Raw genomic sequence first — 15,866 nt, forward strand, 5'->3', positions numbered from 1 at the left:
GACAAGAACTACAAATACATGAAGGTATATTATGCCACATTGCTCAGAGAAAGATCTGTGGTCACGTGGGGAAAATTCTTAAGGATTAGCCAGACATTCTCTGGTCTAAGTATTCTATAGTAAGAATCACATTTTTGTGCAGTTGTAGCGGCTAGCGTCACACTACAAAATGAAGACAGTCGCTGGTTTGAAATCAGAAGTCGAATGAACCACAGGGGCACGGTGCGCCTTTAATATCCCAAAACTTCCCGTGCTACAGCTCCCACGCTGACGTCACGCACAGGTCACCTGACCTTCCCGCGCGTGGGCTTTCCTAGCCCGACAATGGGGAAGGAGGGTGGCACCGCGCCATCTTGGATCGGGGCCTCCGACGACTTCAGCGATGTCGGGGGCTGGTGCAGTAAGTCGCTACACGGTATTATTTCATGTATAATGCTTCTTCCCTCTATCACTAGTCCTTTATACTAATTAGAGCTGCTGGAAAGCAAACTAATTATTGAATGATATAATAACATAGGCACTGTCAGGAGCCAGACTGGTTAAACTATGATTTTTGGTTGAATCTTTTAGCTGAAAGAGATATTTATTGGAGGCATGGACTGAACCACAGCAAAAAAACAAGTATAATAAGATGAAGTACAATCAGAATTATACTGGATTAATGTGCATCCTGAACAGTTCAATTAAGACAACCTCAGCCGGCTTATCTAATGACGACTTAGAATGCATTCTCGATCCATTAGTACAGGGAGGAAAAGCTACTTAATTGAAATTACCCTATTTCAGCATATATAGAAGTTCCATAACTGAACTGCATTTCAAACCAGTTAAGCATAGCTACTGCTTTCCATTTCCATCTGGAAAGACCAAGTCATGCAGTGAGGTTGGATTCCACTAGTGACAACAATCCTTTATGCTGTCAAATAGCCATACTTTGTAGTATAGCAGGTAGAGACTACAGCAACCCATCCAGTCCTAACCTTGCTTTCACCCAACCTTAGCTAGCACACATTTTTCAAACTGATTCCTAATATTTTCTCAGCAGAATCAGGTTGGAATTTAAGTCCACTATATTAGACATACAGGATTCATGTTCTGCCTTTTTGCTGAGTCAAATGAGAGTCAGCAGAGATAAGGAATCTGTGTATTTACTTTTGATCTAATGCAGAAAGAACTGGCTGACCTGATAAACCATCAGCAAAATTAACTTCTAAACTTCAGCTTATTTTCATTGTGATGATATAAATTGAGAATAGAGTTTCCATAGCTGAGTTTACAACCCAGTATTTGATTAAAATTACATTTAATAAATATAATGAGAGGAAGAATCTCTTTGTGTGCAAGAAATTACCTTGTACAAAATTGGCCCTCATTTAATTTTGTAATGCCCTTAGAAATGTTACCTTGTCTGAACAGAACCCCACCAAACCCTGCAAGAAATCTGTCATCTCACATTATTGCATATTACCATTACATCTATTTATCTGCCTTTACACTACATTCCTTCAAACTAATTTCTCGGGTTACTTTGAAAGTATGATAAAAAACATGCATGGTTCTGAGTAATTTGTCAACCTTCAAATTAGAGGAGGCAGTAAGAATTTTGACTGGTGAGTGCTTGGTTTCTTTCATTCAGATTTTTAGCTTCATGCAAATAGTGGAAAGTGGGGAGAAATATCACTGCTAATAGACACACTGCTTCACAGCTCCAGTGATCCGGGTTCAATCCTGACCTTTGGTGCTGCGTGCAGTTTGCACATTCTCCCTGTGACTGAATGGGTTTCCTTTGGGTGTTCTGGTTTTCTCCCACATACTAAAGATATGCAGGTTGGTGGGTTAATTAGAATCTAGGGGAAGTTGGTTCAATATGGGGGAGAATAGAATGGGTTTGGGTAGGATTACTGTAAAAATGGGTGGTTGATGCAGACTCTGTGGGCTTCAGGGCCTGTTTCCACCCGACATCTCTCCATTACTTTAGTGCATCTCTTGATTTATGTATGAAGATAAATCACCAACTCATTTATTTTAAGTGGAGTTGGTTGAAAAAAAAATTGGAAGAATTCCCTACCTTTCTCTGAATGATGTTGTATCCAGCAGACTAACCAGACAGGACCAAGCCAAACCTAAATTTAATATGGTGTTCCAAGGACAGTGTCCCATTATGACGGCAATCCTATAGTACTGCACCTTAGACTGCATGCAACCATCCGAGTCATACTGACAATATCAATAATCCCAAATTGCGGGAGTAAGTGTCGCAATTAATATTAATACGATTCTCTAAGATTCAAATTCCATTTAATGCGACCTCAACATACATTGACAGGTCTGATACACCAAATCAGATGAGCGCAAGGCAAATCTAATGGGGGATTTGGGGAAGAAGGGAATAGGGTGGGATGTCAAACTTTTTTGGAAATGAGCAAGAAAATATCAAAGCAAGCAGTAAAAATACAAGATTGGAAATGGAAAAGGATAATGTGTCTCCGTTATAAACAAGCAATTAAGAATTTAATGAATAATAAAGTGGAAGACTTGTCAAATAAGAAATTTGATACATCTTCACAGTTGAGAACAAGGTCAAAATACAGCTGGTGTAAAGTGAACAGAGAAATTGAATTTATAAACATGTTAATAGTGAAAATAATGTGAGTTGAGAGACCAGTTACTTCCCTCAGGTTATTAAAATAAATGCAACTTGTTTTTTTCCTAATAACTTCAGCAGCTGCTGCTCCATTGTTTGCAGGTCTAACTCCTGGAATTCCCTGTGCAAAATCATTGTTGAAGTAACTTCACTAGAAGGACTGCAGCAGTTCAACGAGGTGGCTCACCATCACCTCCAAGTGCAATTCAGGATGAGTAATAAAATGCTGGCCTTGCAAATCAAAGAATAACACTGAGGGAACCAAATGTAAGCTTGCTAATTAATCAAAGCCAGGTAGGAAAAACCAAATCACAAAATTACAATGGATGCATTAAGCAAGTGGGTCATAACATGATAGATGAGTGATAATGTGGAGACATTAACTTTTGTAGAAAAATAAAGTAAAATACTTCAGGTACATTGAAGAATTTGGAACTGGAGGGAACCACGAAACAGTGGCACAGCTAATAGTCCCACAGCTTTAGTGACCCATGTTCAATCCTGACCTCGGGTGTTGTCTGGGTGGAGTTCAACTATAACTGGGTGGACTTCCACTGGGTATTCTGGTTTCTTCCCACATCCCAAAGACTTGTGGGTTGGTAGATTTATTGGTTAGAAAATGGGAGGGTGGGATAAAAGGAAAACTTTCTATTTGGGAGATGTGAAGTGATGTTCTCCATTGAGTGGCACTGGTGCCTCGGCATTTTTTTGCCAGACACACAATGCCCAAGGTGAAGAGATGGAGTTATAAATCCAAGTTTTCAGAAGACACAGTAAATGAAGGTAAGAAGGAATTTAGCATTAACAGACTAAACGTGCGCTGAAAATTGCAGCAGTAAGCTCAATGTGGATGCATGAAGTAATAAACCCATTTTTATCCAAGGAGGACAAATCAGATTATATTCATGATGAGGAGAAAACAAAACCTAATCACTATTCAAGAAGATGAATTACGAAATGGAGGAAGTAATGCTTCAGTTATGCAGTGCTATTGCCATCTGGATTGGATGCATATCAAGAAATATATATTTTAGGAAAATAGCATAGATTTACTGGAATACCAAAGTTAAAATTGTCAAATTAGACAACAGGTTGCATAAACTTGGTCTGTATTCACTGGAGAACAGGCGAGGGGGATCTAACCAAATCAAATGCACAGATTACAATTACCATTTTCATTGGTAAACGAAGGATGGTCTTAAAATTAGAACTTATCTATTTATGTCCAAGAGTAGAAATGTGGTGACTCTCTTCACAGGCTGCTATGGATGTTGGGTCACTTGGAAACTTCGTGCTGGACATTGACAAGTTTTTGTTGGGATTCAAGAGAGACTGAGTGGACTAGCCCTGTATTCTCCAGAGTTTAGAAAAATAAGAGATTTCATTGAAACCTACAAAATTCTTACAGGGCTCAAAAGGATAGATATTTTTTCTGGCTGAGGAGTCTAGAACCAGTACAAAGGATAAGCCAATTAACCACATATTTAAGATTACAATTTCCCACATTATTAGATGTATTGATATGTGGAGCAGCAAGTCATATAGCCTCTAAACACCTGATTTTCCAATTATTACATACTGCAATATGGTGGTGTGTAGAACTTTCCTGATAAATAGTCTGAAAAAATTTAATAGTTACAAAAATGAGTCTTGTTCAAGAGTAAGGAGAGTATTTTAACAACAGGGGCAAGCACAAGTGTTATTGAGAGAAGGGGACGGAGGGTGGGGTTGGGGGTGGAAAGGAGGAGTGAAAAATGAATTAAAAATGTACAAGAAACATGCCACAAAAATAGAATTGAAGGAAAAACAGCTTCGCTGAATGACAAATGAAAAAAGGATAATGGGCAGGTACTCAAACTGGGTCTTGCAAGGACCTCTGTCAATCCAACAACGAAACATATTAGATCAGGCACAGAAAGTGTATTCAAATCTGTAACACACTAAATGACAGACTGAACTGTAAAAAGGGCACATGTATTAGCAAATTGAGCAAAGGTGCTGAACTTGTGAATCAATTTCATGTCAGAAAACACAAGATCATTCACTGCAGACCTGAAACAGAGTGATAGAAGTCCAAAGGGCCTTGGGGCTACACACACATCAAAATGTTATGAATAGGTACAGAAAATAATCACAAAAGGTTATGGAATGATGATCCTGTGTCTTGGACTCAGGAACACCAAGGGCCATCTCATAGCCGAACAAGTGCAGTTGCAGAGAAACAGAACATGACTGGAAATCTGAAGAGAACAACGGAAAAACCCTGCGGGTGGGGCAGCATCTGTGGAGATAGAAAATCCTGTGAAAGTCGAGCCGCGCTGTAATAAAGCAGACAACAGCAGAACCAAGGAGCGTACAATTAATGCTTTATTATTTAGTGCTAGCGGGAGTGAGGGATACAGAGAAAGAGTAAACAGTGTAACCCGAGCTCTGTACTGATCCCCACTCAGATTTACACATTAGTGTCCCTCCTTTTATACTTAATCTAAAGGAGCCTGCGTGGGAAATTGCATATACTAGGGCAGTTGCTTACAGCAAATTTTTAACAAAACAAGATATGCCTTAAGCACTTCTTTGTTTCTCACCAGCAACTGCACATCTTGCAGTCATAACTATAGTCACACCATGGTTGAAGCAATAATAGCTGCACACCGTTAACCCTTACATTTCCAGTTACCTTTTACAAACCAAGTTAAGCTGAATATCCTTGCATCCAAACTGACCAGTTCAGACATAATTAGGAAAGGCTGGCCGTTTGAAACTATATTCCATATAGAATTGAGGGCTGCAACATGCTGAGACAGAAGATGAAATGCTCTTCCTAGAGCCTTTGCTGGATAATGCAGGAGACCAAGAGGTGAGAGCAGGACTGGGATACATAATTAAAGTGACAGGCAACTGGAGGCCTAGGGTCAGCCTTGCAGACCAAATAGAAGTATTCTGCAAAGCAGCCACTCAGTCTTGAGCCGAGCTCCTCCGATGTTTAGGAATCATATTTTGAGCACCAAGTGCAAATCATCAAATCGGAAGAAATGCAAAGTGAATTGCTTCTTCACCTGGAAGGTTTGTTTGGATCTCTGGATGACAAAAAGGAATAGTGCAGAACCATCAGCGTTGTATCTCCTGAAGTCACGTGAGGGAATGTTGTTTGAGGGGGGTGGGGGGACACAGTTGGTGGAGATGGAAGAGTGAACTAGGGACTGGCAAAGGGAGTTGTCCCATTGGAATACTGGAAGAGTAAGGGAGAACAATGTGTGTCAGGTGGTGGAATCCCCTTCAAGATGGTAGAAATCAGGAAATGTTCCATTGAATGTGGCAGCTACTGGGGTAGAAGTGAGGGCAGTGAAGCCGATCCTGGCTCTGACTTGGAAGAGAAAGGGTGAGAGCAGAACTGCGGGAGACAGAAAAACTTGGCAGCCCAGTCAACTCTGATGGAGTGCAAACCACAATTAAGGAAATCTTAAAAGCACTGGTGTGGGAAGTCTTGATAGATACAATAAAAGCAAAAGGAACTGAGAGAATGGAGTCATTACTAACGGGGGGGGGGGGGGAGAAAGAAAGGGAGGCATAATCGAGATAGTTCTAGGAGTCTATAGGTTTATAATAAATTCATTTTCCAGTTATGGACAATGATGCAGCAAAAAAAAATGAAGAGGAGTGAACAGGCATGGAGGTTACAAGGAAACACAACGGGATTACATTGCTGATAGCTGGCATGGCATTCTTGTGTTGTATCATGTTTCAGAACAGGCCAATTCTGAAGGAAGAAAATCTAATTTTAATTCAGTTTTTCTCTGTCCACAGATGCTGCCTGATTCAAATTTCCAGTAACTTTGTTTTTGTTCTAGAACCATAGGACACTACAGCACAGAAAACAGGCCATTCGGCCCTTCTAGTCTGTGCCGAAACTTTATTCCACTAGTCCCATTGACCTACACCCAGTCCATAACCCTCCAGACCTCACCCGTCTCTCTCTCAAGTTCCACTTTGTTCTTCATTCTGCTCATTCACCTGAATTCATCTGCTCCAAAAATAAAGTGTAGCTTGGTCAATCTGTCTCCTATCTTGTTGCAGTCATTCCTCGTGTTTGCTCCTGCCCCTCATCCACCACTCTGCAACTCAAAACATACTTGCTTACCTTCTTTTCCAGCTTTGATCCCAGATTTAATGACTTTTCTTGATAACTGCTTCCCTTTCTACAGATGGCTCCTGATTTGAGTACTTCAGCACATTGTTTTTATTCACAGCATCTTTTTTTAATTTCCAATTAGAGTTTTACAGGTTTCCCCACAGGTGGCCATTCTTTGCACATTAAAGAGTGGATATCGAGCTGTTCAACTGTGGTGACATCACAGCCCAGCCACATCTAATCCTTAACTGAGGTCCACACTGAACAGCGGATGGTGCTGGAAAATACAATTTTCAGTAATGAGTATCGTGCTTCAGCTTACACTAACTAGGGGATCTGTTATTTCAGCTAAGATCAACTTAATCACAGCAGGCCAGAGATTAAATTGGGAATATTCTTGACATTTACATTTTTAAAGTAAAGTTACTGCCACCAACAAATCCAGCTGTACAAGATGCAAGAGCAGCTTACTGTACCCAAAGGAAAAGCTAATTTTAATGGCCCAGGCTGTGTGTTCAGAATCAATAGTGCATGCCGACCTCAAAAGATCAAATGATATCTGCTCTGTGGATGTCACCATTGCCAACATTAGTTTCTGTCAAGTTATTACTTTTCGGGGATTTCTGGAGTACAACAGTGATGTAATCAAACATACTAAACATCGAACCAAAATAATCTTATTTTGTACATTTCTTGTTTTAAGTAAAGTTATCAAGATTTTATATGCAGCAAGAGGCAGACAATGAACTTAAATAGGAAGAGTTGTCAGATTTCCTCCATTAAAATAATGCTATAGATAGCCACAATATTATTTTCGCTGTTAGTTCTGGGTCAATAACTCTTTAGACACAAATACAATGCTTGTAATTTCACAACAAACAAGTCTTACATCCAGGGCTGCTAGAACATTGCTGATCAAACCCAGCTAAAGTTAACATTAATAGTTATGACTCTGTTGATAAGGAGCCAAGGGTTTTCAAAAAAAAATCAATTCAGCTTTTAAGTTGTTTGCATAAACAGCAACACTGAGTCACTACTTTAGGCTTTTTATGTTCAATTAACCACTTCCTCACGATTAAAGGACCCGCAGGATAATTTATATTTGGTTTGTCAAGTCAACATTAGAGCCCAGCTTGGCTCCAATTAGTCTGACATTACCAACATCACACTAAAAATGATAACTGAAATGCAGAAAACAAAATTAGTCTATAGGAAATTGAGAGACAAGAGCAAAAAAAGTAACAATTCAGTTAGAAATTAATGACAAGTTTAATACCAGATTTAGCATTAATAGAGAAAGCCTAAAAGACACTGAAGATTCCATTGCAAGAACATCACAACAGTTATTACTGCAGGTTACTTTTGTAGAATTGAGAACGTTGTCCTCTTATTTTGTTAGATATTTCCAACAATCACTGTAATTTATAAATATTAATTAAGGGAATAAAATTCATCTTAAATACTTTTAAGTAGTTATCCTTTAATGATGCACTTATAACAGTGCCCTGATAGAAATTTATAAGAGGTATAGATTGGGTATACAGTCCGAATCTTTCTCCACAGTAGAAATGTCAAGTACTAGAGGACATGCATTTAAAGTGAGAGGGGGAAGTTTAAAGGAGATGTGTGGGGCAAGTTTTATTTTTAGAAAAGAGTCGTAGGTGTGTGGAATGGGCCGCCATGGCGAGTGGTGGAGGTGAATATAAAAGGCTGTTAGAGACATGAATATGTAGGGAATGGAGGGATACGGATCACGTAAAGGCAGAAGAGATTTTGTTTAGCACAGACACCGTGGATTCGAAGGGCCTGTTGCTGTGCTGTTCTATAACCGCCGGGACCCCTCACCCTTGCCACTGGGACATGGAGTGGCTACTTCAACAAATTCCAAGGGGGTACCATGTGCTAGAAAAAAAACAGGAATTGCAACAGGTGCAATTGCATCTCAAATCCAACAGCCCATTATAACTTCCACAACTGCCAAACCTCTGTCAAGACCAACCCTGACAAACTAACCTGGTGCCCATGCATTCCAGCTAAATTGAACAAATCAGCTGAAAATGGATGGAGGTTTTGTTGGAAAATTAAGTTACCAGCCTTCATATGCACAAAAAAAAATCAGATAGCATCACTAAGAATTCAAGTCACCAGCATTTTTTAATAACCATATGTAAATATTTTACAGAAGTAAAACACTCCTGAAATTGCATGGATATGATAACACCGGTCAAATATCATGTATAATATATCAGCTCAAGAGCAAATTAATCTCAAAAATCTGAACTATTTAGGTATTCCTTTCAATAAAGTGGTACTGAGATTGTGAAAGGAACTATACAAATTTAATATGTTGTGACATTGGCACAGTGTTTAAACCATGGTAAGGCAGTATCATGACAATTCTAAGAGCTTGAGGGACAGCAGGTAGTACAGTCAATGTGGGACATGGTTTGAACTTATTCACAACAGCACATTGTCATCTCTGCCAAGGCCAAAGAGACAATTGTGACTGTCCAACTTGAAACTGGTTGAAAGGTGTCCTGTAGCACCATGGCCAGTTAAATCCCGGTCGACTGACTGCACACAGAAATCACGTGGTACTGATTGTGTTTGTGCTAATCATTCTTCCTGCCAATGACTAAGGAAAATTTGAAGGGGTTTGAAAGGGTGGACTATACTTCTCAAAATAGAAGTGCTGGTGGATGACTCTATAACTTAAAGTTCTCATTTCTGTCTGGAAGCTTGAGACAATTTTTTTTTTAATTGGTTATAGCTTAGACAGGAACAATATTGAAATATGCATTCTTGTGTGTTCCTGAAATCCAATCACCCATGACTGCAGTGCTTGACAGTAATATTTTAACAGCTATTAGATTAGTGGAGTCCTAATACAGTCAAGAGTACAGAGAAGACCAAAAAGGTAGTCAGATCCATATACAAGAATTCCAATTCTTTCACTTTGCAGCCATTCCTTGATCTACAATATTCCCTTCTCCCACCTCATTTTATCAACTGCTCATCTAATTTCCTTTCCCTCTTTGAGAATCACAAACTTGATTTAGCACAGCATCACCATTTATTTGCTGCCAGCAGGTGGGATACCAAGCTTGATAGGAACTAACTACAGAGCGTGGTTTAGAAGTGGCACCAACATAATCCATTTGGTTTTGAATGCACAGTTCTTAGCAGCTGATCAGGAGATTAATATTAATATTCTTTCCAAGAAGGAAACAGCAAAGCAAAATGCTCCTATGCAACTTCTGAAACATTCAGACCAAAGCAAATTTTGAAACTTAAAACATTTAAGGCAAGGAAAAGTGGCAATGTGGAGGAGTTATGGGGGAGAATGAGACAGTAGAGTCAGAGCCACAGCCACAGACAGTTACACCACAGAAAGCAGCCTGCACTTTGCAAGGCCCATATAACGGATCTCTTACGTAACTGAACAGCAAATGAACTAGTCTAACTGTAATTCCATTTATTAATTGGAGAATTTTCCAATGTACACATTGTTTCATTCAGTATAAAATCTTCTAAAGTTGCCGTAAATGAAGTACCACCAAATGAAGTCTGCTTATGCATATATAAATATAGCATAGCCTACACTAAAAAAAACATTGCCTGTATTTATTTCAAGGCTAAGCTATATAATTACAGCATCTCGCAACTATAATTAATGAGGCTGTCTATGGCTTACATATTTAGAATTATATGCAGTGACATATTTTAAACTTGTAACAGCGCTAATAGACTCATTACTTCAGAAAAATCTCTGCTGTTTGCCCAGTCTGTACAGTATGGTACAGCTGCAGTACTCTGCAACACTCATGAAGGAACAGAATCAAACCACACATACATCATTGCCATGCATGCGAAGCCCACTGTAAGTACCCCGATGTGCAGAAGTCTAGAGTTAATTGCTAAACTAGGATAGAACAGTTAGGTAGGGCCTTGGTTCAGCATTTTGATGCAAATTTGGTGCATAAATCGGGTAGAAGAGCATTGCTGTTAACAACAGATAACAGCACTGGATGAATAGTACAAAGTCCAAACCTAATGATTCAAGAGACAACTTCAAATTTCATCATGAAAGCTGGGAATTTAAATCAATTAAATGAATTTGGATTTAGCTGGAACAATTGTAACCATGAAACTACAGTTATAAAAACTCATTTGCTTTACAGTACTTTAAAGGAAATGTAACTTACCCCCCCTCCCATCTAGCCCATGTGACTCCAAACCAATTGCAGTGCAGTGACAACTATTCTATGAAATGGCATAAATAGAATTGTTCCAGGGAGTGCCCATTATCCCATGACCAGTGGCTCAAGAATTACTCACCAGCATCTTTGCAAATTAGGAGTGGGCAATGGGCGCTCGTCTCACACATGCAAAGAAGTTATTCATGCAGTTCTTATGCTCCATTGTGGATGGAGATGCATCCTGACAGAATGTTCCTCACACATGCAGTGACCATTGTAATTATTTAAATGTAATTTATGTTTCAGGATAAACAATCATAGACCATAAATATATAAAGAGGAACAGTTTCTCTATTGGAGTAAACCTAACCAATACTGACCTCAAAATGTAAACAGCTGTACTTGACTTAATTTTAAAAGACCATGATAAACCATGCATAAGTGACCAAGCTGCATTAAATACTAACTTTGAAAAACTAAATCTACCGATGTGCTTCAAAGGCCAATAACATTGCTCTATATCAAATTAAAAAAGGACTTTGCAGGCTATTGAAAATGATTGAAAAATATTAGTAGGAACATTGCTAATATTCACAACACTTAAGCTGATCACATTATTCCAGATACACCGAGTAGTGAAAAGACTTCAATTTAACTTATTGCAAACAGAATATCACACTCCAACTCCTGCAGTCACTTAAAAATTTAATAGTCATTCGGGCTTTTGAAGCCTATTTGCTCACCAGGAAACAGAGTTCTAGGATTTTCTTGTTTGAATATATTATTTAGCAGAGGCCAAACAGTGCAACAAAGGTTGAATGCATACAAAAGATAAAGCATTCTGATAACAGATTTCCTGCTATGACAAGATTTATGAACCTGTCTCTGCCCACCTGAAAACCAATATGGCTTCAAGGAAGCAAAACAAACCCTTGGTGATAAATGTTTTATTTACACATGGAAGGTCAAGGAGGAAAATATCTCAATAAATTACGCAATTAATTTATTCCACTTAAATTCACTTGACCTATCAGAATGGCTACAATAAAATCTCACAGACCCACCCTCAAGGAAATTACAATCCCAAAATATCCACAAAGATAAAAATGATATATATCGAGGTCCATCTACCATTTACAGAAACACCAGCAAGGACGTAGTTCACAAAAGCAGACAGTAAATAGCTTTAAACAATTTTAATTAAACTGATTTCTTTTAAATCGATAAAGGTACCATTTGGATCCAGTAAATACCTCGGTACAAGCGACAATAATAAACCAACACAATTATACTAACTTCAGAGTTAACACTATACTGGCGGAGGTGGGCGACGTAACTAGAACAAACCGATTGACAATACTGGAAGGGGAATGATGAGGAGGTGGGGCGGGGGAAGACATTGAGCCTTTAATCTACAGACAAGTATATCCTGCCCTACTGTAATCATTTTACAACATAGCTGCTCTTTTCTTTGCTGCCTTACCTGCTTTCCTACCATTGCCACTCCGTCTCCCCGAGCGATGATGTTGCTGCTGCTGCTGCTGTTGCCGCCGTCGGGTCCCCACGCAGCCTCCCATCAATGACGCCCTTGGGCAACCCCCCTCCTCCTCCTCCTCCTCCTCCTCCTCCCCCCCGCCGGTGCGTCTCACCCAGTCCCAGCAACCCGCCTGAACTCTGGCAGAAACTCACCGCTAGCCCCCCCGCCCTTCATTGACTGGGTCTGAAAACAACCCCACTCTCCCACAAAAACTACAACTCCCGGGGAATCGCCCCGTCGCCCGAAGGTGAGAAGTCCCAGGGGTGGCGGGACGCCCCTCCCCCCACCACCCTCCCGGTACCAGCCGTAACCAGGGGCAACCACCTGCCCCCCCCTCACCTGCCAGTGAGGGGACTACGGTCAAACACCTCCGCCTCTCATTCCCCTTGGCCAATCCCGTCGCCCCGCTGACTTTTAGAGAGGACGGTTCCCCCCCCCTCCACCGCCGGCACCTCTCCCCCGCTGACTCCCGGCCGCACTCAACAACCTGCCTCCACCTGGCACCTGAGCGACGCCACCACCCGCCGAACGGCGCCTGCGCCGGACTCAGCCCGCACGGGGCATTCTGGGTAACCCTGCCTCTTCGCCCCGCCCCCTCGACGTCATCGCACCTGAAGCGCGGATTGCCGCGCCTGCGCGTGGCCCAGGGGAGGCGGGGCTTTCCCACGTGTGGGCGGGGCTTTCCTACGTGTATGCATCCTCCGCTTCCGTAGCAACCGGACGCTTCTTGTTGCCCGGGTGTAAATTTTAAGACCGGGAAACTTGGTAAATTGGTTTATTTTGTCACATGTACTGAGATCGGTATTGGTTTATTATTGTCACTTGTACCGAGGTACAGTGAAAAACTTGTCTTGCAAACCGATCGTACAGGTCAATTCATTACACAGTGCAGTTACATTGAGTCAGTACAGGTAAAAACAATAACAGTACAGAGTAAAGTGTCACAACTGCAGAGAAAGTGCAGTGCAATAAGGCACATTCGCTCCTGGAGGTCGGAAGATCGCTAGCCCTGTAAGAAGATTTAAAAGAACATTATTAGTAATAGTTAGTGACATAGAGTTTAATTTTAAAAGAGTAAAACGATTAATGAGTAGCTCTGTAGAGAGCAGCTTGCAACGTGTCGCCACGCTGATACGGTAAAAAAACTGCCATCCAGACAGATCATTTCATTACAACACTATATTGGTGTTGGTTTTTTATTGTCACTTGTATCGAGGTACAGTGAAAAAATTGTCTTGCATACTGTTCGTACAGATCAATTCATTACACAGTGCATTGAGGTGGTACAGGGTAAAAACAATAACAGAATACAGAATAGTGCCACAGCTGCAGGGAAGAGCATTGTAGTACAAGGGAAAACATCAACAGAATGCAGAATATAGTGTTACAATTACAGAGAAAGTGCAGTGAAGGCAGACAAATAAAGTGTAAGGCCATAACAAGGTAGACTGTGAAGTCAAGAGTCCATCTTACGGTTCAATATTCTTATAACAGCGGGATATAAGCTGTCCTTGAGCTCGTCTCATCTTTCGACATTCAGCTGCGGAAAGAATACTATTTGTTAACAAAAAGACCTACTTAGTAAGAAATCTGTGGTTTATCTGTGGGAAAGTAGATAAAACAGGGCATTAAAGCAAGCTTAAAGCCAACCCTCATCCCCCAGCCAGATCCATACCACGTGACCCACGCGGTCTCACTGCGCCTGCGCGCCAAGGAGGCGGAGGGACTTTTGAAGATGGCGGCCGACCTGAGCGTGGTGGGTCTGGTGGAGGAGTTTGTGGTCGGGCAACACGATGGGCCGGCGAAGGATTTGGCATCAGGTAGGAGAAGGGTGGGGATGTAGCAGCGGGAGCGTACGGGTTCCTCAGCGAATGTCGGCGGCGAGCGGAGGTGGTGGGTGAAGAAGCGCTATCTGCACTAGGCCCTGTCTCCCTGGTAACGGCTGCCGGGACCAGGCTGTGCTCTCGGTCACTGAGGTCTCCGTCAGCCCCACCTCACCCCCCCTCGGAAAGTTCACTGTGTGCTCCACCTAACCCGCGCCTCCCGACTCAAACCCCCTGAAGCAGCTCGATCTTGTTCCCGTTTGTGTGGGGCATGAGGACGATGCTGATGGACAACCCTAGCTAACCCCAATTCTTGCCCATTCCTAATTGCTTTTCAGAATCGATCACAGCCTTGGGTCTATAGCCAGATATAAGCTGGGTATGGATGGCAGATTTCTTTCCCTGAAGCTAGATGAGTTTTTACAATAATCTGACAGTTTTACTGTCATTGTTTTTATTCCAAATTTATTTACCCTGTTGTGGAATTTGAACTTGTATTGGCTGAATAATCATCCAGAGTTCCGTCTACTTATTCAGTATGATAAACATAATGTGACTGTAGTGCATTTTGCTGGGTGATCCATTTTCCACGTATTGGCTTTAGTAGTGAGGCCTGGCTTTTTTTTAAAAGCCTCGCTGTTAGGTAAATACAAATGAGGATTTCAGGATAAACTTCAGTTGAAAGTTGCTATTATTAATATAGGAACAAAAACATTGTCCATTTCCTGGCCTTGGAATATTTTGGAAAGTTTTGCCTTGTGTTTATATTGGTACACCAAATAGAAATGTGGAGTATTTTGTTAAGTGATGAGATATTGAACACATTCTACTCCACTACCCAATTACTATTGGGTAGTGGGGTAGAATGTTCATATGTTGCTGCAGCATGCAGGTGCTGCAAGTGATTAGTATGTACATCAGTTGCAAAATGCAAGTGTAGTAAATGAAGTGGTAAACATTGTGTTACTCTTTATTCCAGGAAGAGTTGAATGCAGGAGTAAAGAAGTCTTGGTACAATTGTGTAGGGACTTGGTGCAACTGCACCTGGAATATTGTGTATGGTTTTTATCTCCTTGCCTAAGAATGGATGTATTACACCAAAGATTTGCTATACTGGTGCCACAGATGGTGCATTTGTCACATAAGGAGAGATTGAGTAGATTACGCTTATATGGAGTTCAGAAGGATGAGAGGAGATACTGAAAATTTAAAAAAAATTAATAAAAGCTGTTTCGCTGGCTGAGGAGTTCAGAACTAGGAGGCCACAGTTTTAAAATAATAAGCTGCTTAGGACTGAGATGAGGAATTTCTTATTCGGAGAGTGGTAACCTTTGGAATTCTCTACTTTGAAACCTCGATAGATTTTCTGAATGTTGAGGGAATCGAGGGTTATGGAGATGGTGCTGAGGTAGATCACCAGCCAGGATCTTAATGGTGGCAGAGGCTCAAAGCGCTGCTTGGTCTCCTTCTGCTTCGATGTCATATCTTAAAGCAGTAAGTGCCAGGGATGTTCGTGAGTAGGTCATTCAAAGCT

At 41.0% G+C, this 15,866-nt stretch overlaps 2 protein-coding genes across 2 annotated transcripts in view; one reads left to right on the forward strand and one right to left on the reverse strand.

Annotated features, from left to right (window-relative positions):
* The window catches only part of ubtd1b (ubiquitin domain containing 1b), a 76,579-nt gene extending 63,918 nt beyond the window's left edge, over nt 1–12,661 (reverse strand). Inside the window, exon 1 of the mRNA XM_052026861.1 lies at nt 12,456–12,661. Within this exon, the coding sequence (XP_051882821.1) occupies nt 12,456–12,549 (94 nt within the window). The 5' untranslated portion in view covers nt 12,550–12,661. The remainder of the gene's footprint in view (nt 1–12,455) is intronic.
* A 29-nt stretch (nt 12,662–12,690) lies between these two features.
* Nucleotides 12,691–15,866, forward strand: part of mms19 (MMS19 homolog, cytosolic iron-sulfur assembly component) — a 60,078-nt gene continuing 56,902 nt past the window's right edge. Inside the window, exons 1-2 of the mRNA XM_052026857.1 lie at nt 12,691–12,756; nt 14,173–14,329. Of these exons, the coding sequence (XP_051882817.1) occupies nt 14,245–14,329 (85 nt within the window). The 5' untranslated portion in view covers nt 12,691–12,756; nt 14,173–14,244. The remainder of the gene's footprint in view (nt 12,757–14,172; nt 14,330–15,866) is intronic.

The sequence above is a fragment of the Pristis pectinata genome, chromosome 12 (assembly GCF_009764475.1).
Source record: "Pristis pectinata isolate sPriPec2 chromosome 12, sPriPec2.1.pri, whole genome shotgun sequence".
Classification (NCBI taxonomy): domain Eukaryota; kingdom Metazoa; phylum Chordata; class Chondrichthyes; order Rhinopristiformes; family Pristidae; genus Pristis; species Pristis pectinata.